Source organism: Phascolarctos cinereus, unplaced genomic scaffold (genome assembly GCF_003287225.1).
Source record: "Phascolarctos cinereus isolate Bilbo 61053 unplaced genomic scaffold, phaCin_HiC Scaffold_3;HRSCAF=262, whole genome shotgun sequence".
Taxonomy (NCBI): Eukaryota; Metazoa; Chordata; class Mammalia; order Diprotodontia; family Phascolarctidae; genus Phascolarctos; species Phascolarctos cinereus.
The window spans coordinates 84,767,876-84,790,203 of NW_027555736.1; the positions used below are offsets into that span (position 1 = coordinate 84,767,876).

Consider the following 22,328-nt stretch of genomic DNA (forward strand, 5'->3'; position numbering starts at 1 on the left):
GAAGGGCAAAATGAATTATGATGAGGAAACAGTCCATACTTTCATTCTTTAAAAAACCCAATATTAGATTTAACTTTGTTTGAACTTAACAGAATACTTATATGGGTTTCAAAATCACTACACTAAGAATATACACAGTTAAGTCTTTAATGAGATGTTCAGAGAATTACTAACTAGAGAAACTTACATCATTTCCAGTGTTCTAGCATAAATATTTCATGAATTACATGCAATTATTAGCAATATCAACATTAGCAAATTAATTATTGTCAATTCATATTAATAAAATTCCATTTTGTAATAAATAAAGTTAGTTTACTGCAGCATATCAGTCTCAAAGGTATTTATATTTGTCAATTGTCTTCTACTTCAGGCTAAAACAAAGGTAATCAAATAACTAATTATTTTACAAGATATATCACCATGTATTTAGGTGTCAATGAAAATGCAAAAAGTTATTTATAACCCTCAGAAATGAGTACTCCAATCAGTGTGTTTAATCTCATGCTAAAAGGAAATGTCAAGGTCTCTCCCCTAATATTCAACACTTACAACCTCCACCAAGTCCCTGAAGAATATACTACCCTTAACGGTGGAATAAGAAGATCAGTCCACAAGTTAGAGGAGAAGCAGGTCATTACTCCAAACTAGGCCTTGCCACGTTTTATAGAATCTAGCTTAGGCTAATTGCCACCAATATAGTTCTTCACTCTGATTTTTGGATTCACTACCTTTTAGTCTACAGAAAAAGATTAATATGTAACTAATAAGGGAATACTAAGAAAACTGTCAACAGACTTCTAATGTCTTGGGGAGGATGGGAGGGAAGGGAGAGTAGACAGCCCAAATGTAACAAAGAGTTTCCCAACAGTCCTCAAACCAGGCAACCTCTATCTATTTGGTGATTTACATGAACACAAATGATAATGCCAAAAAGATATCTGGTAAGCTTAACTAAAGACTGTGAAGTCTTGAATGAGACAATGAAGACCTTAGCCTCAAATGACATAATATGTGTAAATCGCTTAGCACATAACAGGCATTATATAAATGTTATTATAAATGTTATATAAATATTATTATTATTATTATTATTATTCTCATGGACAGTTTTTTTATCACTGCTGCCAAAAGCAGAGACTTCAGAAGAAAAAAACAGATTTGGGAAGGGGATAATTGGTTAAGAAAGTAGTGTAACAATGGGATTTGGTTTTTTGGATGGTAGCTTAAAATACAGGAATGATGGTATATGCTCCCAGATCCAGCCCAGAAGAGTCTAAACCTGTGTAGAGTACAGGAAGAAATATCAACTGGCAGCTCTATCATTCACTACAAGTTCTGAGTCACTGAGGAGGGGAGCTGTGCCTAGGTGTGGCATTCCAAGGAAAGGCATGGTTATGGCATGCATACTAAACAAGGAACAAGTTCAGAAGCAAAATACAGCTAACCAGCTCAGAACCCAAGATCTCAGTTCCAGCTTCCAGCCTATTCTGAAGCCTGAAGAAGAATAACCAGAACAGGAATCAAAGACAAACCTAGTTTACCTATTACTCTGAGCCAGAAGAGCTTTCCAGCTGGCTGACAGTGGTTGAGTCTGGAAGCAATCTACTGGAACTCCAAACAGGGCAAAGTCCACAAGCTTAGGCTCAAACTCAGGTCAGGAACTGAAGAATTCAGACCACAGAAAGAGTGATCAGACTTTGCCATGAATTAGAGCATTTTAGGCACACTGAAAGCTTTCAGGTCCTCAGCCTGAGCTGTCCCTGAAATCTTGGAATAACACAACATTTAACACTCCAAGAAAGTAGTAGCAGGACCAGCCCAGATATTTCCTCCTATAGATCACAGATTCTGGCCCTAATACAAAGTATGAAATCAGAAAATAGGCTGGAATAATGGGAAGAGGGGAAATAATCCTAACATTAAAAGTTATTATGGTGATAGACACACTCAAGACATAAACCCAGAAGAAGAGAATGGCTCCAAAACATCTACAAGCAAAACCTCAAAGAAAAACACAACTTGGGCACAATTTCAACTAGAATTCTTACAAGAGATGAAGCAAGAGTTTTTAAAACGTTAATTTTTTTAAATATAAATGAAATTAAAGTGATAGAAGAAATAGAAAGTAGAATTAAGCTTAGTATAAAAAGTACGGAACCTTGCCAAAGTAATGAACTCTCTAAAAATTAGAATTGACCATATGAAAACTGATGCCAAGAGACAAGAAATACTAAAACAAAGTCAAAAGACTTAAATATGGAAGAAAATGAAAAGTTTCAGAGCAAAAACAACTGACCTGGAAAAGAGATTAAAGAGAGATAATATAAGACTCATTGGCCTACCTGAAAGCCCTGATCAAAAAAAAAGCCTTAAACATATTTTTTTTAAAAATCATAAAACTGAACAAATCATTTAGAACCACCAGAAAGACAAAATGGAAATAAGATCTACCAGTCGGGGAGGAGGAGGGGGGCAGCAGAAGAAACATCAAAATGAAAAGTTCCAAGATTACTATAGCCAAAATTCAGAGCTTCCAGGTCAAGAGAAAAAACTGCAAGCAGCCAGAAAGAAAGAATTCACGTACCAAGGAGAAAAGGCCAGGATCACACATAATTTAGCAAGCACCACTCTAAAAGAATGGAGCACTTGGAATACAATATCTCAGAAAGTGAAAAAAATATAGATTTACAACAAAGAATAACTTAACCAGAAAAACCAAGTATAATCTTGCGGGGTGGGGAATGGATTTTTAATGAAAGAGATTTATTTTAAGCATTCCTGATGAACAGAGCAGATCAGCATAGAAACTCTGAAGTAGAAACACAGGAGTCAAGAGATACATAAAAAGGTAAACATGAATGAACAATCATAATGGTCTAAATGAGGATATTGTTTACATTCTAATATGGGTAGATGATCCATGTGTCCCTTCTGAACCCTATGTTATAGAGACAGTCTAATTAGACAGAGAGCCTGGGAGGGAAAGGAAGAATAATATTCATCAGGGCAGTAGGGGGGAGGAGGGGAAAAAGGTTAGGGAAATTTATCTCACATAATTAGGTGGAAAAATAGAAGTCCACGCAAACAAGGAGGAAGGGGTGGGAGAAGTGACACTAGAAACTCACTCTCATCTGGATTGGTCAAAAGAGGGAAGATTACATGCATACATGCACAGAGTTAATACAGAAATACATTTCACTAAATAGGGATAAGAGGAAAGATAGATTAAGAGAGGGATTCATACTAAGCAAAGCAAAGTTTATCTAAAGATGTACAAAAATATTTATAGCACCTCTTTTTGTGGTGACAAAGAACTGGAAACTGAAAATTCCCTCCATAAATTGGGTAATGGCTGAACAAATTATGGTATATAAAGGTGATGGAATACTATTGTGCTGTAAGAAATGATGACATGGATGATTTCAGAGAAACTTGGGAAAATCTGTATGAACTGATTAAAATCAAAGCAAAACCAGGAGAACAATTTATGACAACAATATTTTAAAGATACACAATTTTGAAAGCCTTAGGCAATCTGATCAACAAAATGCCCAATCATGATTCCAGAGAACTCATGATGAAATATGATACCTACTTCCTGATAAAGAGAAGAAGGACTCAGAGTCCAGAATGAGACTTTTTTTGGACATGGACAATATGGAAATTTGTTTTGCTTAACTGTACATTCTGTAATAGGGGTTTTGTTTGTCTTCCTAAATTGGTGAGAGGGAAGAAGAAAAACACCTTTGATGATTGAAAAAAAACCAATTTTTTACAAACAGAAGTCACCTAACCTATATCTCTATATCCAGGCAATAATTACATCTGAGCTATGACAAGGTCAGAATCTGCCCTTTCTCTCTAAAGACTTTCAAAGGCTATTTCTTCTTCAACAATCCATTCTAACACTTGATATTCTTCACTGTTAAGTAATTTTATTCATATACATACATACACACGTATATACACACATACATATACATACATAGTGTATTATGTATGCATATATAGTGTGTGTATTACACGTATATATACACATGTATAAAACACCTAAATCTTCCCTGTTAATAGCTGTTTACTAATCAAGCTGATTCCTAACTCTCTTTCCCACAAGTAATCTTAGTGAAACATTACCCTCCATGTTGCTAATCTCACTTTAACCTCAAATCCAAACCCATGCCAGGCAAGTTTCCTTGGGCACTCAAAGAGACAATGATGTTACTACAACCATCTTCATGGGGCTTTTTCAGAGAGGTGGCACAAAGGATAGAGCATGGGCCTTAAGTCAAGAAGACTCATCTTCCTGAGTTCAAATCTGGCCTCAGATACTTACTAGCTGTGTGACTCTGGCCAAGTCACTGAACCCTGTTTGCCTCAGTTTCCTCATCCATAAAATGAGTTGGAGAAGGAAATGGCAAGCCACTTCAGTATCTCTGCCAAGAAAACTCCAAATGGGGTCACAAAAGTCGGACACAACTAAAAACTATTGAACAATAACAACAACCTGGCAAGAACCCAAATCCCAGTAGGTCCTACCAAGTGTTTCATATGTTTACTGATGGTTTGTATATGTATCATCTGAAGATCCTAGCCTAGTTAAGATGAGAAGGCTTATCACCAATTTGGCTGCAAATTAATAAATGTTTTGGCCACAGCTTAAGGCACTAGTGGAGTTGCAACCTGCTTCCCTGGAAGAAACATCCACACTGATAAAAATGCAGATCCTTCAAGTGCTGAAATGTATTTGTGCACTGCTTAACACTTTACAAAACACTTTCACATCTGATTCAATAGTGTAAACTTCTCCAGTAAAAATATAAGCTTCATAAAGGGAGTGACTTTTGTTATTCATCTTTATATGCCCACACCCAGCCCTGTCCTTCTACAGAGAGCCCTTCCTGACCCCAAGTGCTAGTGACCTCCCTCCTTATCTCTCTTGTATTTAACTACCTTGCATCTACTGTCTATATTTATACTATATGTGTACATGTTGTCTCTTCTGATAGAATGTAAGCTTCCTGAGTGCATAGATCGTTTCATTTTTTGGTCTTTGTATCCCCAGCAGTGAGCATAGTGTCTGCCACTTAGCTAGCAATCAATAAATGCGTGTTGATTAATAGTAGGCATTTAATAAATATTACTAAATTGTTGAAATTTTAATTATTAATCACACTGATGTGGTGCCTTAATGTTTACAAAATACCTTTGTCATAAAACTTCGAGGTACGTAGTATGCCTATTGCCTCCATTTTACAAAGGAGAAAACTAAGGCAAGTGCCCAAAATAAAAGAGGAAGTATGCCAATAAAGTAAGGAGAAAGAAGAGCAGCAGGGATAAAGCACTGGTGGGAAGGGGGTGGAGGAAGGGGACAGGCATTTATTAAGTGCCTAATATGTGCCAGGCACTGTGGTAAGCACTTTACAAATATTATCTCATTTAATCCTCATAACAACCTGTGAGGTAGGTGCTATTTAACACTGGGGAAACTGAGGCAGATACTTGCCCAAGGACGGGAAGGAAGGTAGAGGTAGGAAGGTAGGGAAGGAAGGGAGGGAGGAAGGAAAGATTTTTTAATGTACAGAAGAGAAGGCCAGAATCAGACAAGCAAGATAGCTTTGAAAGTTACATGCTAAATTTATTATACATTTTAAAAGAAAAGCAAGAAGGATGTAAGAGATTCTCAGTTCCATGTATGACTTTTTTTTCCCTACTATGTATATGGAAATGCCACTTTACTTGGCATTTGTTAAATTCAGATTAAGAAAAATTTTATAAGAGCATAAGTAAGAGGGACTGTGGTGTCTCTATCCCTGAAGCATCAAGTGTACCTTCTGCTGATGCCGTCTGCTAATCATGGTTACAACTAGATGGAAGGGCTATAATACAGATCCAGGGTCAGTGAATACTGTATCCCTAAAAAACATTTCACAACCCTGCTCTACAGGGATCTCTACACATAGGGTGTAGATTGACATTATGCCAGAATGGAAAGAACCCTGGATTGGGAGTCAGAAAACCCGAGTTATATATATCTGATAGTTTACCTTTATGCGGGCTCTAAAGTTACAAACTACATTCCTCCCCACGTTATGCCTATAAGGTAGTCATTCAAGTGTTACTATCCCTACCTTTCAGATGAGGAAACTGAGGCTTGGAAAAGTTAAGAGATGGGCCCAAGGTCATAATGCTTCTAAGTGGCAAAACCAGAATTTGACTGATTCCAAGTCTTTCCTGAGCCCAAGTCCCTTGCACCTTCTATTATACCACAATGACTACCAGTGTGAGCAAGTCAGCCTTTCTGGGCTTCAACTCTATCTGAAAATGAGAGGACTAGAGTAGGTAATCTCTGAAGTTCTTTCTAATTCCTATGAATCCAAGTGGCACAGGTGAGACTTGAACTCAGGTCTTCTGACTCCAAGTTCATGTTCCTTGTAGGGTTGAAGAAGACTGTACGTTTTCTTCACCTTCTAACCATTTCCAAACTATGCCATCTGCACTTTGGCCGTCCTCCTCACCCTCCTCCCACCAAAATCTGTGCCTGGGACCCAGGGCTCTGACAGATAAGCATTTTGCTTTATTTTGCCTAGAAGTGGGCCTCTACATCACTTTCAAGGAATTTCCAATCTCTTCTTGGAGATATATGTTATCTTCTCCCAATAGAATACAATCTCCTTGAGGGCAAAGACTGTTGTGCTTATATTTGCATTCTTTTCATTTAACACCATATAGGGTACATACAAAGTACTTAGTAAATTCTTTTTCGTGCATTAAATTGATTCATTCATATCTCAACAGTATACCTCATATTTTTATAATTTATTTCATACTTTCTTCAATGAATCTGTAAAATCACAGACTCACACACACCTCATGAGATATGATTCCCATCCATATCCATTTATAAAACTTCCACAGAAGATCTCCCCAATGGCATTGGGAACCTTGTTGTAGGTCTTCTAATATTTCAGTTACTTGTACAGAATTCGGGCCATCAATTATTATCCATCACTCAGGCTACAAGATAAATATGTTTCTTTTTCCAATGAATTACACATTGCCTTACATTGTTTGTTACATGAGAGCCATTATTGGCAATATACAGTCTACTCGTAAACCCCAAACATTTGTACACTGATATCCATAATTTTGAGTCTTTAGAGATTGTAGCGTTCCTCTATTTACACTGGTATACAGCATCACCAAGAGAATATTACTGTTACTGGCAAGATAATAATTAATAATGATGATGATGATAATAACAATAATAATAATAATAATGATAATGATAATACATAGAATTTACATAGCACCAACTATGTGCCAGGCACTGTGTTAATTGTTTTACAAATACTATCTCATTTGATCCTCACAATCACCCTGCAAGGTAGGTGCCATTATTCCCATTTTACAGATGAGGAAACTGAGGCCAAAAAAAGGGTTGTGTGACATGCCCACGGTCACACAATTAGTGTCTCTTGTTGGATTTGAACTCAAGTCTTTTTGATTCAAGAGCCAATTCTCTCTCCACTGTGGCACCTAGCTCCCTTACAAGAAAAAAATGGAAATGTTACAAGGGCTGTGGGAAGACTAACATACTGTTGGTGGAGCTGTGAAATGGTCTGACATTCTAAAAAACAATTTTGCAATACAAGAAAAACTTTGTTGAATGGTACATAACCATTGGCACAGCTATACCATCACAACACATGCATGCCAAGATCAAACACAGAAAAAAAAAGTCCCATATACGAAAAAAAAAAATATTTAAAGCAACACTCTTTGGAGTAACAAAGAATTGTAAAGGAAGTGGGTGTCCGGTGATGGGCAAACAGCCGAAGAAACTGTGGTAAATAAATGTAAAGGAATATTGTCAGTCAACTAAAGGTATTTATTATGCAGATACTATGTTCATGCATTGCTAGGTGCTGAGGATACAAAGAAAGGCAAACAGTGCCAGTCCTCAAGGAGCTCACCTTCTCCAATACTAAAGATAATTTCAGAAGGAAGGCTAAATAAGAAATAATCAACAGAAGGAAGTCACTAAATTAGGAGGGATTGGGAAAGGCCTCTTACAAAAGGTAAAATGTTAGCTGAGACTTGAGAGAAGCCAAGAAAGCCAGGAAGGAGAGATGAGGAGGGAAGGCATTCCAGGCATGATGACAGCCAGTGAAAACGCAGCTAGGGAATGCATTATTTTGTGTGCAGAAATGCAAGGAGGCTAGTGTGCTCCACAGAGTATATGGAAAGGAGTAAAAAGTAAGAACACTGAAAAGGCAAGAAGGAGCCAAATATGAAGGGCTCTAAAAGTCAAACAAAGGATTTCAGATTTGATGATCGAAGCAATAGGGAGTTTACTAAGTAGGAGGGTAACATGGTCAAATCTGTGCTTTAGGAAGATAACGTTGCTAACTTGAATGTCCTCCATGCCTAGAATGCTCTTTCCTCATCTCTTCCTCCTACCTTCTCTCAAGTACCAGTTAAAAACCTCACCTTCCATTTGGGGCTCCTACTTTGCACAGGGAGGTAGTGGACCATACTTTTGGAAAGAAGCATACATTTCCATACACGACCTATATGCTGATCCATTTTGCTCAACTGCACTTACCTGTTACAATGATTTTACTGGTGTTAGGGAAATCATTGAGAGATTAGAGGGATAGAAAAAAAAATCAATGAATAAATTTAAAATGAAAAGAGGCTAACTTAAAAAACAAGAACTGGATTTTTGTTTCAAGGAATAACTAAAGATCATGCAGCAAATGCAGCACAACTGTAATCCACCCTGTTTTTTTCTTCCTAGTCAATTCTGGGCCTAGCTCAATGTGAATTGTCAGTGCCCGTCCAAGATACTGATGAAAGTAATGGTCTACCCATCCAGCCACATATGAGAGTATAGGCAACGAAAAGGTTTCATTTCTTTTCCTATGTGAACTGTTTGACTAATCTCTTTGCAATGACCATAGATATCACTGCAGTATTCTGACAGCTTAATCAGATCCTCCTCAGAAGTATTCTGATGCTTCACAGGCCATGACCGAGTTCTTCCACTCCTGCAAAGAACAAGAGGTTCAACATACATGCTGAGGTTTCCTCAAACAAATAACCTTAAACTTCCCAGTTCCTCCATTTCCTCGAATTCTATCACCTGTTCTCCCATTCCACTTAAGCTATACACAGAAATGATTATACACTTAACCTCATCATCATTCACAAGTATTCAACTTCCTTGATCAAAATTCTTAAATTTCTTTTTTTGTTCATGGCCTTCTATCATTCTATTGCTCTCTGTCCTTATCCCTTCTAAAGCTAGCCTTCATCCTCATTCTGACCTCGATCCCTCCACCTTTCAGGCCATCATTTCTGCTGACTTTACTTTCCCCCTTCCCAATCATGACCCCATAGTTGACTCTTGCAATTCCAGTACCCCACTCTATAATCCATTGCTACTGCACATACTCTGACAAACTCTAATGGTGGATTACTCCCACTATCTCCACTTCTGCTCACATAATACTGAAAAGACTTGGCAGAAGTCACAACTAACTTCTAAATCCACTACACATCTGTTATCTAAACAAAACTGAGCCCTCATTGGAACAAGGAAATCCACTTTCTTTTCCTCAACTTGATTTCTCTCACTCCCCAGAGAGACTATTCCAAAATTTCACTTCTTTCCCCAAACCCTTAAACTCTCATCCTAGGAATATCTCCCTTTCACAGTTGAACTCCTAGGGGAGTTAGCTTTTTAGCTGTCTCCACTTGCTCTCCCTCAGCACTTTGCAAACCAGGTCCCAACTACATCACTCACCTGAACCTGCTCTCTCTAAAATTACCAATAACCTAAATTGGATGGTCTTTTCTCAATCCTTATTCTTTTTGACCTCTGCAGCATTGGACATGGTTTATTCACAATCTTCACAAAGATACTGTCTGCTGTGTTGCCATGTCACTACTCTCCTGATTTTCATTCTGCTGATCTCAAATGCTTCTTCTTAATCTCCTTTACTGGCCAATCATCCATGTCATGTCCCCTAACTGTGGCTGAACCTCAAGTTATGTCCTGAACCTTCTTTTCTTTTCTCTCTACACTATCTCACTTGGTGACTTCATTGACTCCCATGGACTTATTTCTATGCAAAACATTTCCAATTTATAACCAGCCAATCTCTTGCCTGTGTTCCAGTTCCATACAAACTGCCTATCCCCTTAAACTTAGTATGTCCAAAATAGACCTCATCTTTCTCCACAAAACCTACCACTCCTTCTTCCAAATTTCACTGTTTCTGTTAAGGGCACCACCCAGCCTTCCATTCCATTTGGTTTATTCACATCAGCCTTACTCTTGACCCAATATATCCAATTCCAATGGTTAAATCTTAAGTCTTTTCTGCACTCACAACTTTCACAATTGACTCTGCTCCCTAATCACATAGCTACCACCTTAACACAAGCTAGATTACAATTCTATCTGGTGGATTTTCAAATGAACTGTCAAGTAACACTGGTCAGCCATTTAGTAGAGTTTCTGTAAGACTGTAATCAAGTGTGCCAGTGGCAGAAGAGAAGAAAATGTCTATAAAGATTAGTTTATATATAAACATTGTTAAAAATGAAACAACAAATGCAGTTTAACTCTAAGTACATTTATCATTTAGTTCAACTGTCATTAGACAGTTGAAAAGTAAATATTTTATATTGCAACTGGCTATTTCCATTGATTGATTAGATAGCTAAAAAAAAATCAGTAAGTATAACAAAACTCTTCACCAGAAGGCTTGCTGCTTTTTTCATAATAACCTATGACATGCATATTTGAAGACAACTCTTGAAAGACAAACTCTTATAAAGTGCTATCTTCAAAGTCTAATAATAAAAATTTAACAATAGGTACCTCCCAGAAAGGAAAAAACAAAAGGCCACCTCAATGCAAATGCTCCATTTTGGCTATCCATTCAAGTATTCAACAAATATTTATGTAATACCTATTATGTGCCAAAAAGCCATGAGGCCATGGTGGATATAACTAGGCTACAGGATATAACTAATGACTAGGCATACTGGAGACAGTGAAGGATATCAAGAATGTAACTGAAAAAGGAGACAGGCTAATTAGATAGCAAGACTGAGGGATAACAGCCAAAGAGCCTGAGTGCTAGTATCCATGAAATATCAAAAGAATCAAAAAAAAATGCCTCCAGAACACTAAATAGATTCTTCTTGGAGATCTCATGTCAAAATAGAGACAAAAATCACAAAGAATGAAAAAGTATGATTGGGTTACCTATACCAGTGGAGTATATCATACTGATGTAAAAGCATTATTAGTCACTAGGAGACATGAGATGATGAATTAAATATAGCTGCTACCACCAAAGAGCTTCTAACTTTTTAGGGAACATGTCAGATACACTAACCACTATCATAAAAGAGAAAGAGAAGGAAATAATAAGTATTTATATATCACCTGCTATGTGCCAGGTATTAGGCTAAGTGCATTACAAATATTATCACACTTGATCCTCATAACCCTGCCAAGTAGGTGTTGTTATCTTCATTTTATAGTTGAGGAAACTGAGGCAAAGCCATATGACTTGCTCAAGGTCACACAGCTAACAATACTAATAGTAATGATAAAATATAGTGTTTACTATGTGCCACGTACTATGCTAAGCATTTTACAATTATCATTCCATCTGACCCTCACAACAACCCTGGAAGATAAGTGCTATTGTTATCCTCATTTTACAGATGAAGAAACTGAGGCAAACAAGTTCTCTCTCTCTCCCGCCTCCCCTCCCTTTCTGGCTGCTTGGTCAGAGGGGCAGGAGAGAGACAGAGGAAGAAACAATGTGAAGGGGAGAGTATTTGAGATATAATAAGTGTCAGATCAGAATACGAAACAAGACAGGTACTGTTTTAAAAGGGCTTTAATCAAAGTCTACTGGAAGGATATGTATATGGAAAGAGTGTAAGCAAGTAAGAACGTGAGGAGAATTGGTAGAAAGTTAAAGAAAGGCACCGAAAGTGTGAGCAAGGGACTTGAAAGTCAGACAAGTAGCAACTTTTGAGGGCTGTGTTTTTCTGTCCATGTGTTTGTGTCTCTCAGAATCTGTAATTGTGCACACTAAAATGTAAATTCTCTGTGAATCCCTAATTGTGGTCTAAATATTTTTATAAATGCTAGCAAGTTCTGGGCTAACATTCTTTAGAATTTGTTTTATGGGAACCAAGAGCGTTTTCCCAGCCCCACTCCTAGAATGACAGATTTATTTTTACAGCTGCAGGTAATCTCGCTGATTATAGATGAGTTTGGCTAAGTTTTAGGGGGGAAAAAATTTATACCTGGCACTTAGAAACTGCCTGCCTATATTATTAATCCTTTGTAGTTCACAGGAAAAAAAAAGTTGGTGTAATTGGGAAACAACAAAAAGGTAATTGGATTTAATTAGAACATCTAGTTAGATACTTAGGGATTCTTAAAAACTAAAATACAGATCAATTTAAAAATAAACTTTTAAGTTGTGTGGAATTGTAAACTTTGCTATAAATTATATGAGACTCCTATCCATTTCTGTCATAGATTATGTTCAATCTCAATTTTAAGAACTGTCTTGCTTCCTCCCTACAAAAAAGAGAAGCTTGTTTAAGAGAGCCAGAGAAGCAAGGCTGAGCCCTCCTGAGAATTACAGATGGGCTGAAATAACTTGGGAAAAATCCTGCCACAGTGGTCAATTACTAGTGATGAGGCTCAGTAAAAACACTGGAAAAAAGGGAAAATCTGGTAATTACTATTTGTGAAAAAGTACAAAGAAAAAACCTTGTAGACTTCCCTTAATTTGTAAATGTGCCAGGTTTCTTGAAATCACTGTTTAAGAAAGGTCATACATCTTATTTCCCCTGGGAAAAGAGTTTGTTACAGATTATGGAATTTCTAAACAATGAATTGGGTTACTGAGAATTCACAAGTTTGCTTGTATTATAGAAGTGATTTCTAATAATGATCTCTGCTGCAGGATGAGTCAAAACTCAAGGAGTAGAAAACAAATTATGGATGTTAAGGGAAATCGCTTATGTATGTATGTGAATTCTGGTAAATTTTTATTGCTTATTGCAACACTACGACAGTGAAAATAATTGTATCCAGCCCTAAACTGTGATTAGTGAAACTTGCTATTTGAGGTAAAATCTCTTAGGACTGTAATCTAACATTGTTTTGAGTTCTGAATTCAAGTATAGTTACCTGAAGGATCATCAGGTCAGTAATCCACCACACAAGATGCCACAAGCCACTCAGAGGGAGTCAGATTCTGAACTTTGGCAAGTAGCAGTCTGTATCTGGAGAAAAAAGATTGAGGGGATGACCTAGCCATGGCCGAAGGCAGGATCCTCTTCACTCATTTCCCCACTGTTTTACTTAAATCTACACAAGAATGTTTCCCACATGGTTATCCTGAGTCTGGCTATGAGGTGGAATTGTTACTGCATGAATGGGAGTCAACTGTGACTTTTACTTGAAATCAAACAGAGTTAAGGATGCTCTATTCCAAATCTGCACAACTTGGCAGTAGGTAGGGGTCATAATTAAAATAGGCTAAACGTCTTCAGGTTGCAGACAGGCTTTTAGTGGCTCATTTTCCAAGTAAAGGTATAACTGATGATTGAACTAATTTGAAAATAAACCACATTTAAAAAGTGGGAAATTTCAATTAACATTAATTACACTTATTTTTATTTATCATGAAATCACAATAATGTCTAAAAACTTACTTTGCTAAATATAAGTTTTAATACATTTTTCAGGGTTTTTTATTGTTTCCATTTAGTTAATGGGATGTATTACACTTCTTGTCAGCAATCAGTTTATTGTACTCCAGAATCATATTTGAAATCAATTTCTTTAGAAATGTCAAAACTAGGGAGTCAGAGCAGTGACTTGCTTGAGCACTTCCCCAAACCTCTCCAAATACCTATAAAAAATGGCTCTAAACAAATTCTAGAGCAGCAGAACCCACAAAAAGACAGAGTGAAACAAATTTCCAGCCCAAGACAAGCTGGATGGTTGATCAGAAAGGTATATCACGCCAGGCTGGGAGAGGAGCTCAGTTTGGTGTGGGCTAACAGGCCGCAGTGAACCTGGAGCAGGCCTCAGAAGACTGAATCACTGGCAGCTGTGGTGGTTTCCAGACTTCTCAACCCATGAATGCCAAAGACAACTTAGGAGGTCAGTGAGAAAAGTCTGTTTCTGCTGTGAAAGAGGAGCTACGTCTCAGCCTCAGTTCCTGAGCTAGTATGGCCCCAGGGAGGTGGCTGCCTCCTGAGTTTCTGGCCCACAGACTGAGGGGGAATTGAGTGGCTGAACAGAAGGGGATGGCAGGATTCTCTTTCTTTGCCTGTGTTTGGATCTGGGTCACAATTCTGAGGGGCGGTCCTGGGGCAAGGAGGAGCACTGGCTTGGTGGAGCTCATAGTGGCAGTAGAGAGAAAATCCTCCTCAGAGTTCCAGGATAGAAAGCAGTGCTTGTGGTCACTTAAGAGATCAGAGCACAGTCCAGGAAAGGAGTAAACACCTCGCCTGTTATACCCCCCTTGGAAGAACTGAAAATTTACAGGTCCCTGCAAGTATCTCTGAAAACAGCTGTACAAACCCCTGAAGCTTGGGACAGTACACTGTCCACATTCGAAGCAGACTCTTACCTTAACAAAGAGTTTAAAGCTCAAGTAATTGACCGGGATCATGAATAAGCAGCACAAAAAGAGTCAGACTATATTATCTTACTTTGGTGAAAAAGATAATCGAAACATACAACCAGAAGAAGACAACAAAGTCAAAGCTCCCACATCCAAAGCCTCCAAGAAAAATATGAACCAGTTCCAGGCCTTGGAGGAGCTCAAAAGGGATTTTGAGAAACAAGTAAGAGAAGCAGAGGAAAAACTGGGAAGAGAAATGAGAGTGATGCAAGAAAATCATGAGGAAACAAGTCAACAGCTGGCTAAAGGAGACCCAAAAAAATACTGAAGAAAATAACACCTTAAAAAATAGCCTAACCCAAATGGCAAAAGAGATCCAAAAAGTCAATGAGGAGAAAATGCCCTAAAAAGAAAAATTGGCCAAATGGAAAAGGAAGTCCAAAAGATTACTGAAGAAAATACTTCCTTAAAAATTAGAATAGAGCAATTGGAAGCTAGTGACTTTATGAGAAATCAAGACACTGTAAAACAAATCCAAAAGAATGAAAAATTAGAAAATGTTAAATATCTCATTGGAAAAACAACTGACCTGGAAAATAGATCCAGGAGAGAGAATTTAAAAATTATTGGTCTATCTGAAAGCCATGATCAAAAAAAGAAACCTAGACATCTTTCAAGAAATTATCAAGGAAAACTGCCCCGATATTTTAGAACCAGAGGGCAAAATAGAAATTGAAAGAATCCACCAATCTCCTCCTGAAAGAGATCCCCAAAGGAAAACTCCTAGGAATATTGTAGCCAAATTCCAGAGTTCCCAGGTCAAGGAGAAAATATTGCAAGCAGCCAGAAAGAAACAATTCAAGTACTGTGGAAACACAATCAGGATAACACAGGATTTAGCAACTTCTACATTAAGGGACCACTGGGCATGGAATATAATATTCCAGAGGGCAAAGGACATAGGATTACAACCAAGAATCACCTACCCAGCAAAATTGAGTATAATCCTTCAAGGGAAAAAATGGTCATTCAGTGAAATAGAGGACTTTCAAGCATTCTTGATGAAAAGACCAGAGCTGAATAGAAAATTTGACTTTCAAATACAAGACTCAAGTGGAACATGAAGAGGTAAACAGGAAAGAGAAATCATAAGAGACTTATTAAGGTTGAACTGTTTACATTCCTGCATGGAAAAATGACACGTATAACTCATGAAACGTTTGCCAGTATTAGGGTAGTTGGAGGGAAAAAATTGTGTGTATGTATATAGGTAGAGATATAGAGATAGATAGATAGATAGATAGATAGATAGATAGATAGATAGATAGATAGATAGATGGATAGAGGGCACAGGATGAGTTGAAGATGAAGGGGTCATATCTGGAGAAAAAATTAAGGGGTGAGAGAGGATTACACTGGGAGAAGGAGAAAGGGAGAGGTAGAATGGGGTAAATTATCTCACAAAAAACAGAAAAGAAAAGGCTCTTACAGTAGAAGGGAAACAGGGGAAGGTGAGAGGGAATGAATGAATCTTATTCTCATAGGATTTGGCCTAAGGAGGGAATAACATACACACTCAATTAGATATGGAAATCTGTCTTACCCTATGAGAAAATAGGGGGAGAAAGGGACAAGAGAGCAGGGGAATGATAGAAAGGAGGGCAGACAGGGAAAAAGGGTAATCAGAAGCAAACACGTATGAGGAGGGACAGAGCCAAAAGAAAGAACAGAATAAATGGAGGGGCAGGATAGGATTAAGGGAAATAGAGTTAGTTTTTCACAACATGACCACTATGGAAGTGTTTTGCATAACTGCACATGTATAGCCTATACTGAATTGCTTGCCTTTTCAATGAAGGTGGGTGGGGAGGGAGGGAGAAAATTTGGAACCCAGTTTTAAAAACACATGTTTAAAAAAAAGTTTTCACATGCAACTGGGAAATAACACAGGAAATGGGGTACAGAAATCTATCCTGCCCTACAGAAAAATAGAAGGGGAAGGGGGTAAGAGAAGAGGGGGGAGAGAGAGAAGGGAGGGGAAAAAAAAAATGTTAAAACTAACCTTAGCAGCCGCCTCATTTTCCGAGTTTACTTTCTTGAAAAAAACATTGTTCCCCACGCAGATTCTTCAACAATTTGGACACTTTAATTTGTTTTTCATTGGCGTCCAATTTGCTTAAGTCAAGATGTTTTGATTCGAAATAATGAAGATTGTATTCCTTCAAAAAAGCTATTACTTCTAGGCAAACAAGGCACGGTATTTTGTCTCTGGTACAAGTAAACAAGTATCAATTTGTCCATTCTGGATTAAACACTATATATTCTGATTTAATCTTGTGTTTCTTTTTATCACCCATTTTACAAATTTCCCCCCAAAACTTTAATGTTAGGACCAAAAAATCTCCACAGCAACTGCTTACATACAAAGAAATACTGAACTGAATGTTTGACCTTGGAGAGAACACCAGACACTCATGTAACTTGAAGGGCAGACACAAAGCAGGGAAGGGGAAGAGGCCCTCACATTGTTGCCGCTCAAACCACAACAGGCTTTGGTGCATGGCTGCTCTCACTTTGTCCCTGTTCAACACCAGTGACAACCAAAAACACAATGAAAAAATATGTCTCCAGTCTGAGAGGAGCGAGAGCCAGACCGACATTTCTAGAGACCAGAAAACTACAGGGGACATCTGAGATTCAAGATGAAATGTATTGATTAAATGGACATTGAAAGACTTTGACGGCAGTTAATGTTAATGGGCATTATTGTATTATTTTGTCTTTTTGTTCCACTATATCTATATGCTGAATTTTCTCAGTTATCTTGGTGTCATGTGAATTCCCCCTCTAAATTAGTCCGTGGCTTTAGATATTCTTGCTATGGCTCGTACTGTGATTAATCAATCTTGTCGCTCTTACACTGACCAGTTAGGGAAAATTGTGACAAATCTCCCATCGACAGAAGGGGGAAATTGAGAAAATCAAATGATTCTCATTCCATTTCATAACTGATTTTATTCTGTATCACCCCCAATGTATTATAAAATTGCCCAATCCATGTTTGTCTCCGAACTTAGTTCAGAAATTTAGCCAGCTTGTAATAAGTCAAGTTCAGAAATCCAGTTCTCCTACTAATCACCAAATCCCACTGATTCTTCCTTCATCTCCCTTCGGATAGAAGAAAATTGCCACAACTGTAATTCTCTTATAGGTCACGTTGTTTCCCTACTTATGCTTATCTTGCTGTTTGAAATGTGTCTCCAACACTGAGCTCCTCTGCTCCCCACCCAAGACAGCAAAACCACTGATGTACCATTCAGGGAACCTTGAGGAAGATACTGGCAAAAAGACTGTATGAGTAGGTCATCAGGAGTGGAATGGATGGTGGGACTGTAACACAGAATGCAAACTATTTTTTTGATGACTCTTCACAGAAAAGAAAAAATTTTAAAGAAAAAAAGATTAGTGAAATAAAGGGGAAAAAAATCAGTTATTCTTTCAGGGCATCAACATTCTCAGCTGCCAAAAATGCCTGACTCACCTAGATCAGATAGTAGGTTCATCAGTATAAAGCACAGGATAACATTTTGTGTGCTAATGGACCCCTTTGACAGTGTGATGAAACTTATCCCCCTTCTCAGATTAATGTTTTAAAATACACTTTTAAAAATACAAAAGAAGACAAAGGAAACTGATTATCATGAAATACAGTTACCAAAAGACTCAAGGTTAAAGAACGCCTGGAAGGGAGCAATGGAACCCTGAAAATTTCCTCCAATTCCTTCAGGGGGCACATATGTTCTTTGGATCGTTTATATGGGTCTGTGACTTTGCTGTTGTGCATGTCATACTCCAAAAATAGGTCACATCACTGGGAGAATGGAATAATGATTATCTTTGTCTCCGATTCAGCTTAGAACCACACATCTGTCAACTGCTGACAAATAACAAGATTGAGAATCACATGATACAATTCATTTGAAAACATTTCCCAAAAATGTTCAGCATTATACGAATGTAAAAGGTCATTACTACTCAGGTACAGAATTATCTGCTGTAAGCTAACTCAGTTCACAGATGGGCTCGTTTATTCATTCAACAAACATTTATTGCAGGTCAACTATATGAAGGCATTTTGCTGAGCACTAGGGGAAACAGAAAAATGAATTATATACAGTTGCTGCCTTTGAGTACTTTGCCCAAATTCACATGGCTAATAAATGTCAGGGCTCTAAACAGGTCTTTTGACTCTTAGCCCAGTGCATTAACCAGTCATAACACAGTGACTTTATTTCTCCAATAACTTGCATTGCCCCTTGAGAATAGGAACATTAATTTAAAAAAAAACTGTGAGTGGATATATTATTGGTAAATATTTACAAGCCTGAAATATGCAGATAAGTAGGTACCATACTAAAGAAAATCTTCAGATGTGTCCTTTGATAGATAGTAAAGAATGACTATCTTGAAACATGCTTTTTAAATTATTTCTTATTGAAATACTGTTCTTAAAAAAACAAAAAGGTAACCCCTCCCCCCCAAAAAAAACCTTTAAAATTTCTAACAAAAATTGAGCCCAGGAAATTGAAAATTCAATATGACATTGTCCTTAATTAATGTTGTTCTTTTTGTATTTTTCTCTTTACATCTTTTTTTAACAATAGGTAGAGTTAAGTAGTGTCTATATTAACTCTGAACTTCCTGCCTATTAACAGTCAGTGTCACCACCTTCACGTGATTCAAATATAGTTACTTTGCATGTAATTGAAGTACAACACACACACAAAAAAATAATTTGACATATAAATGGGGGAAGGGAGGGTGTTGTGCGGAGGGTGGTCAAAAGAGGGAACGAATTACTTAACTTTGTAATGATAATTACCTGAGCACAAAGAAGATTACAAGAACATTCTACACTGGATACCATCCAGAAAATTAAATCTATGTTGCAGCCTTAATACATCTGAATACTTGGAATTGGCAGAAAAACATCTATTCTATGAATAATGGCCCCTATGATCCCAGAGGACAGCAGCACATGAATTAAAAAAAAAAGTCTCAAGCCTTTCCCAAAATGGTGCTAATGTTCCACTGAAACTTAATTTTATAATTTACTGGCAGTCAAGATGGCAGGAAATAAAATAATTTGCTATATTCTGCACAACAAACCCTGCTTTTCCTAGGAAGGGGTAATTATCCCCATGAAAAAAAAGGAAGAAAAAAATATGCCATCTCATATTAAGCTAAAGTCTCATCAAGAAGAGAAAAAGTGCCTCATTACATGTAATTACCAGGGAATTAGAAACATCATTTAACTAAATGAGTGAATAATGCTCAGGATATTGAAGAAACTTGCCTGCACTTCTGCAGAGCACTCTAAGTCCCATTACAAAAATTGCCCCTCTTTAATGGAATAATTTTAGGCCTCATCTGCCTTGCTTTAAAAATAAAGAGCTTCAGAGGCAGAAAGAGGGCTGAAACTGCCACAAACAACTGTTGAAAGGAGCTGCAGAGCGGGGGTGTCTCTCCTGGATACCAAGATTTAGAATGATTCATAATCTCACATAATAATGGAAACTGATTCGAAAAAAGAATTACTCCTTTTTAATTGTACTTCCTCAAGACTGTGATAGAAGACAGATAACAGATGAAAGATTCTGAGGCTCAGAATGATACATCCATTTTTTTTATAAAGATAGTTTCATGCAGTGTTCACTCAAAAACAAAATTATGACATACCTGCAGAATGGCTTTTATTGTGGCATATAATGTCATGGTTTTCTAGCCACTAAACAGATACCAGGCTTTTTTTTTCTACTTTTGCTTTTACTAATTGCCAATTTTTATAACAGTAACTAATTCATAAAAATCTTCCTTCAAAAGAGGTTACTGTCATAATCCTAGTAACATTATCTGTTTTCTCAAGAATGTACAAGAGAAATGTGGAAACGAATCAGGTGAAGGGGAAAGAAATGGGCTTTCTTTAGCTATACTGAGAAACAGAGCTAACAATGATCAATATCTAAAAAGGCTTTATCATGGATGAAATCAGAATTAAGAAGGGAAGGTCCAATTCCATTCCTAGAGACCAAGACTTCAGAAAGTCTAAAAGTCCTCTACATGGTTGCTCATACATTGTACTTTCCTTTAAGGCAAAGGAAGACAATAGATAAAGCTACTTTCTTTTAATATGGCAATAATGTATTTATTTGTTTCCACTGTTTTGCTGGTCTTGCCATAAAAAATGAGATTTTTTTTTAAAGATAGTAACTGGGGGGGGAAGGGTGTAATTTTTAGATTGTTCTATACTTTTCACACACAGAGTACAATGTTGTTCAGCTTCTGTAAAACCCATGTCCCTTAAACTTCAGCCCTGGTCAAAGACGAATATGTGTGAGAGATAACATGGGGCCAGAAACACCTAGGTCCAAATCCTGATTCCAGCACTTAGTGGTCAACCCTGTGACCATGAGTAAGGCATTTAACTTCTGCAAACCTCATTATCCTGATCTAAAAACATCTGCATTACCAGGCTGCAAGAAAAATGGAATCTGAATCCCAACTCTGGCATCTGTGTGATTTTTGTCAAGTTCTTTCATCCATCTGGGTTTCCTTTTCCGCATTTGTAAAACAAAGGGTTGGACTAAATGATCTCTCTATGCTCCTTTCCTATAAGCCTATGAACTGAAGATAATTCTTGTACTACCATCTACTTCACACAGTTGCTATGAAAAAAGTGATTTATATATCATAAAGCACCATATATACAAACTGTTATATGACTATTCTTCCCCCTACCTCTTCTGTACTCCTCTGTCATGAAGATGGAAACATACTCTGAGTCTAGAACAAGTGACTGAAGCCAAGAAATAGCAGTTAAATGCTAAATATCAGTTTTTATAGTACTATAAGTAGTGCTCAAAACAGAAATATATTGTTAGAAAGTTTCAAGTTAGGTAAACAGGAGAGTAGGGAACATGAAGCCAGGCCTGAGCTACTGTCCTTGTGGCCATATGTGACTTCTTTTCTTCCTTCTGGGGCCTTGGGCAAGTCACTCCAAACCTTTCTGAGACCCAGTTTCCCTAAGACAAAGGAAGAAAAAACATTCAGTTATTTATAGAGAAAAGATGAAAAAGAATGAACTAAAAGCAATGAAAGACTTGAAAGATGAAATATGGCAAGGGCTGACCACAGACAAATGCAGCTTAGGCATTTTAAAGTCGCAAAATAAAGAGACTTAAGCTATAACTTATTGAAATCTCCATAAAACTTAAACCTCTTCAGGCCACGTAGCCACCCATCCACCATTAACAAGTTTTTGCCTTATCATGCCATGGCCCATTTCTTACCCTCCTTTCTTGCCAACACCCAGAATATTCTCCCACTTTAATGTAAGTTCCTTGAGGGCAGGGACCATATCCCTTGCTTATATTTGCATTTTTAGTGCACACGGTAAACACTGAATAAATGCTTTATCAAATCTTTCTTTATTCCAAAGTGTATGAGGCATAAAGAAGGGAAAAGTATGAGGAAGAAAAATCCAAGTTATAAAGTTCCAGTAATACAGGCTGATAACCATTAATTTAATTTAATCTAGTTCAATTCAACAGCCAGTTATTAAATGCCTAGAAAATGCAA

The 22,328-nt window shown here is 37.4% G+C and overlaps 1 protein-coding gene across 3 annotated transcripts in view; it reads right to left on the bottom strand.

Moving 5' to 3' along the window:
- Window positions 1-17,685: 17,685 nt before the first annotated feature.
- Window positions 17,686-22,328, bottom strand: part of BUB3 (BUB3 mitotic checkpoint protein) — a 43,092-nt gene continuing 38,449 nt past the window's right edge. For 2 of the 3 annotated variants that reach the window (XM_020964092.2, XM_078151011.1), the window contains exon 9: window positions 17,686-21,772. In XM_020964092.2, the coding sequence (XP_020819751.1) occupies window positions 21,638-21,772 (135 nt within the window). In that variant the 3' untranslated portion in view covers window positions 17,686-21,637. The remainder of the gene's footprint in view (window positions 21,773-22,328) is intronic. The other variant, XM_020964093.2, reaches the window with a different exon arrangement.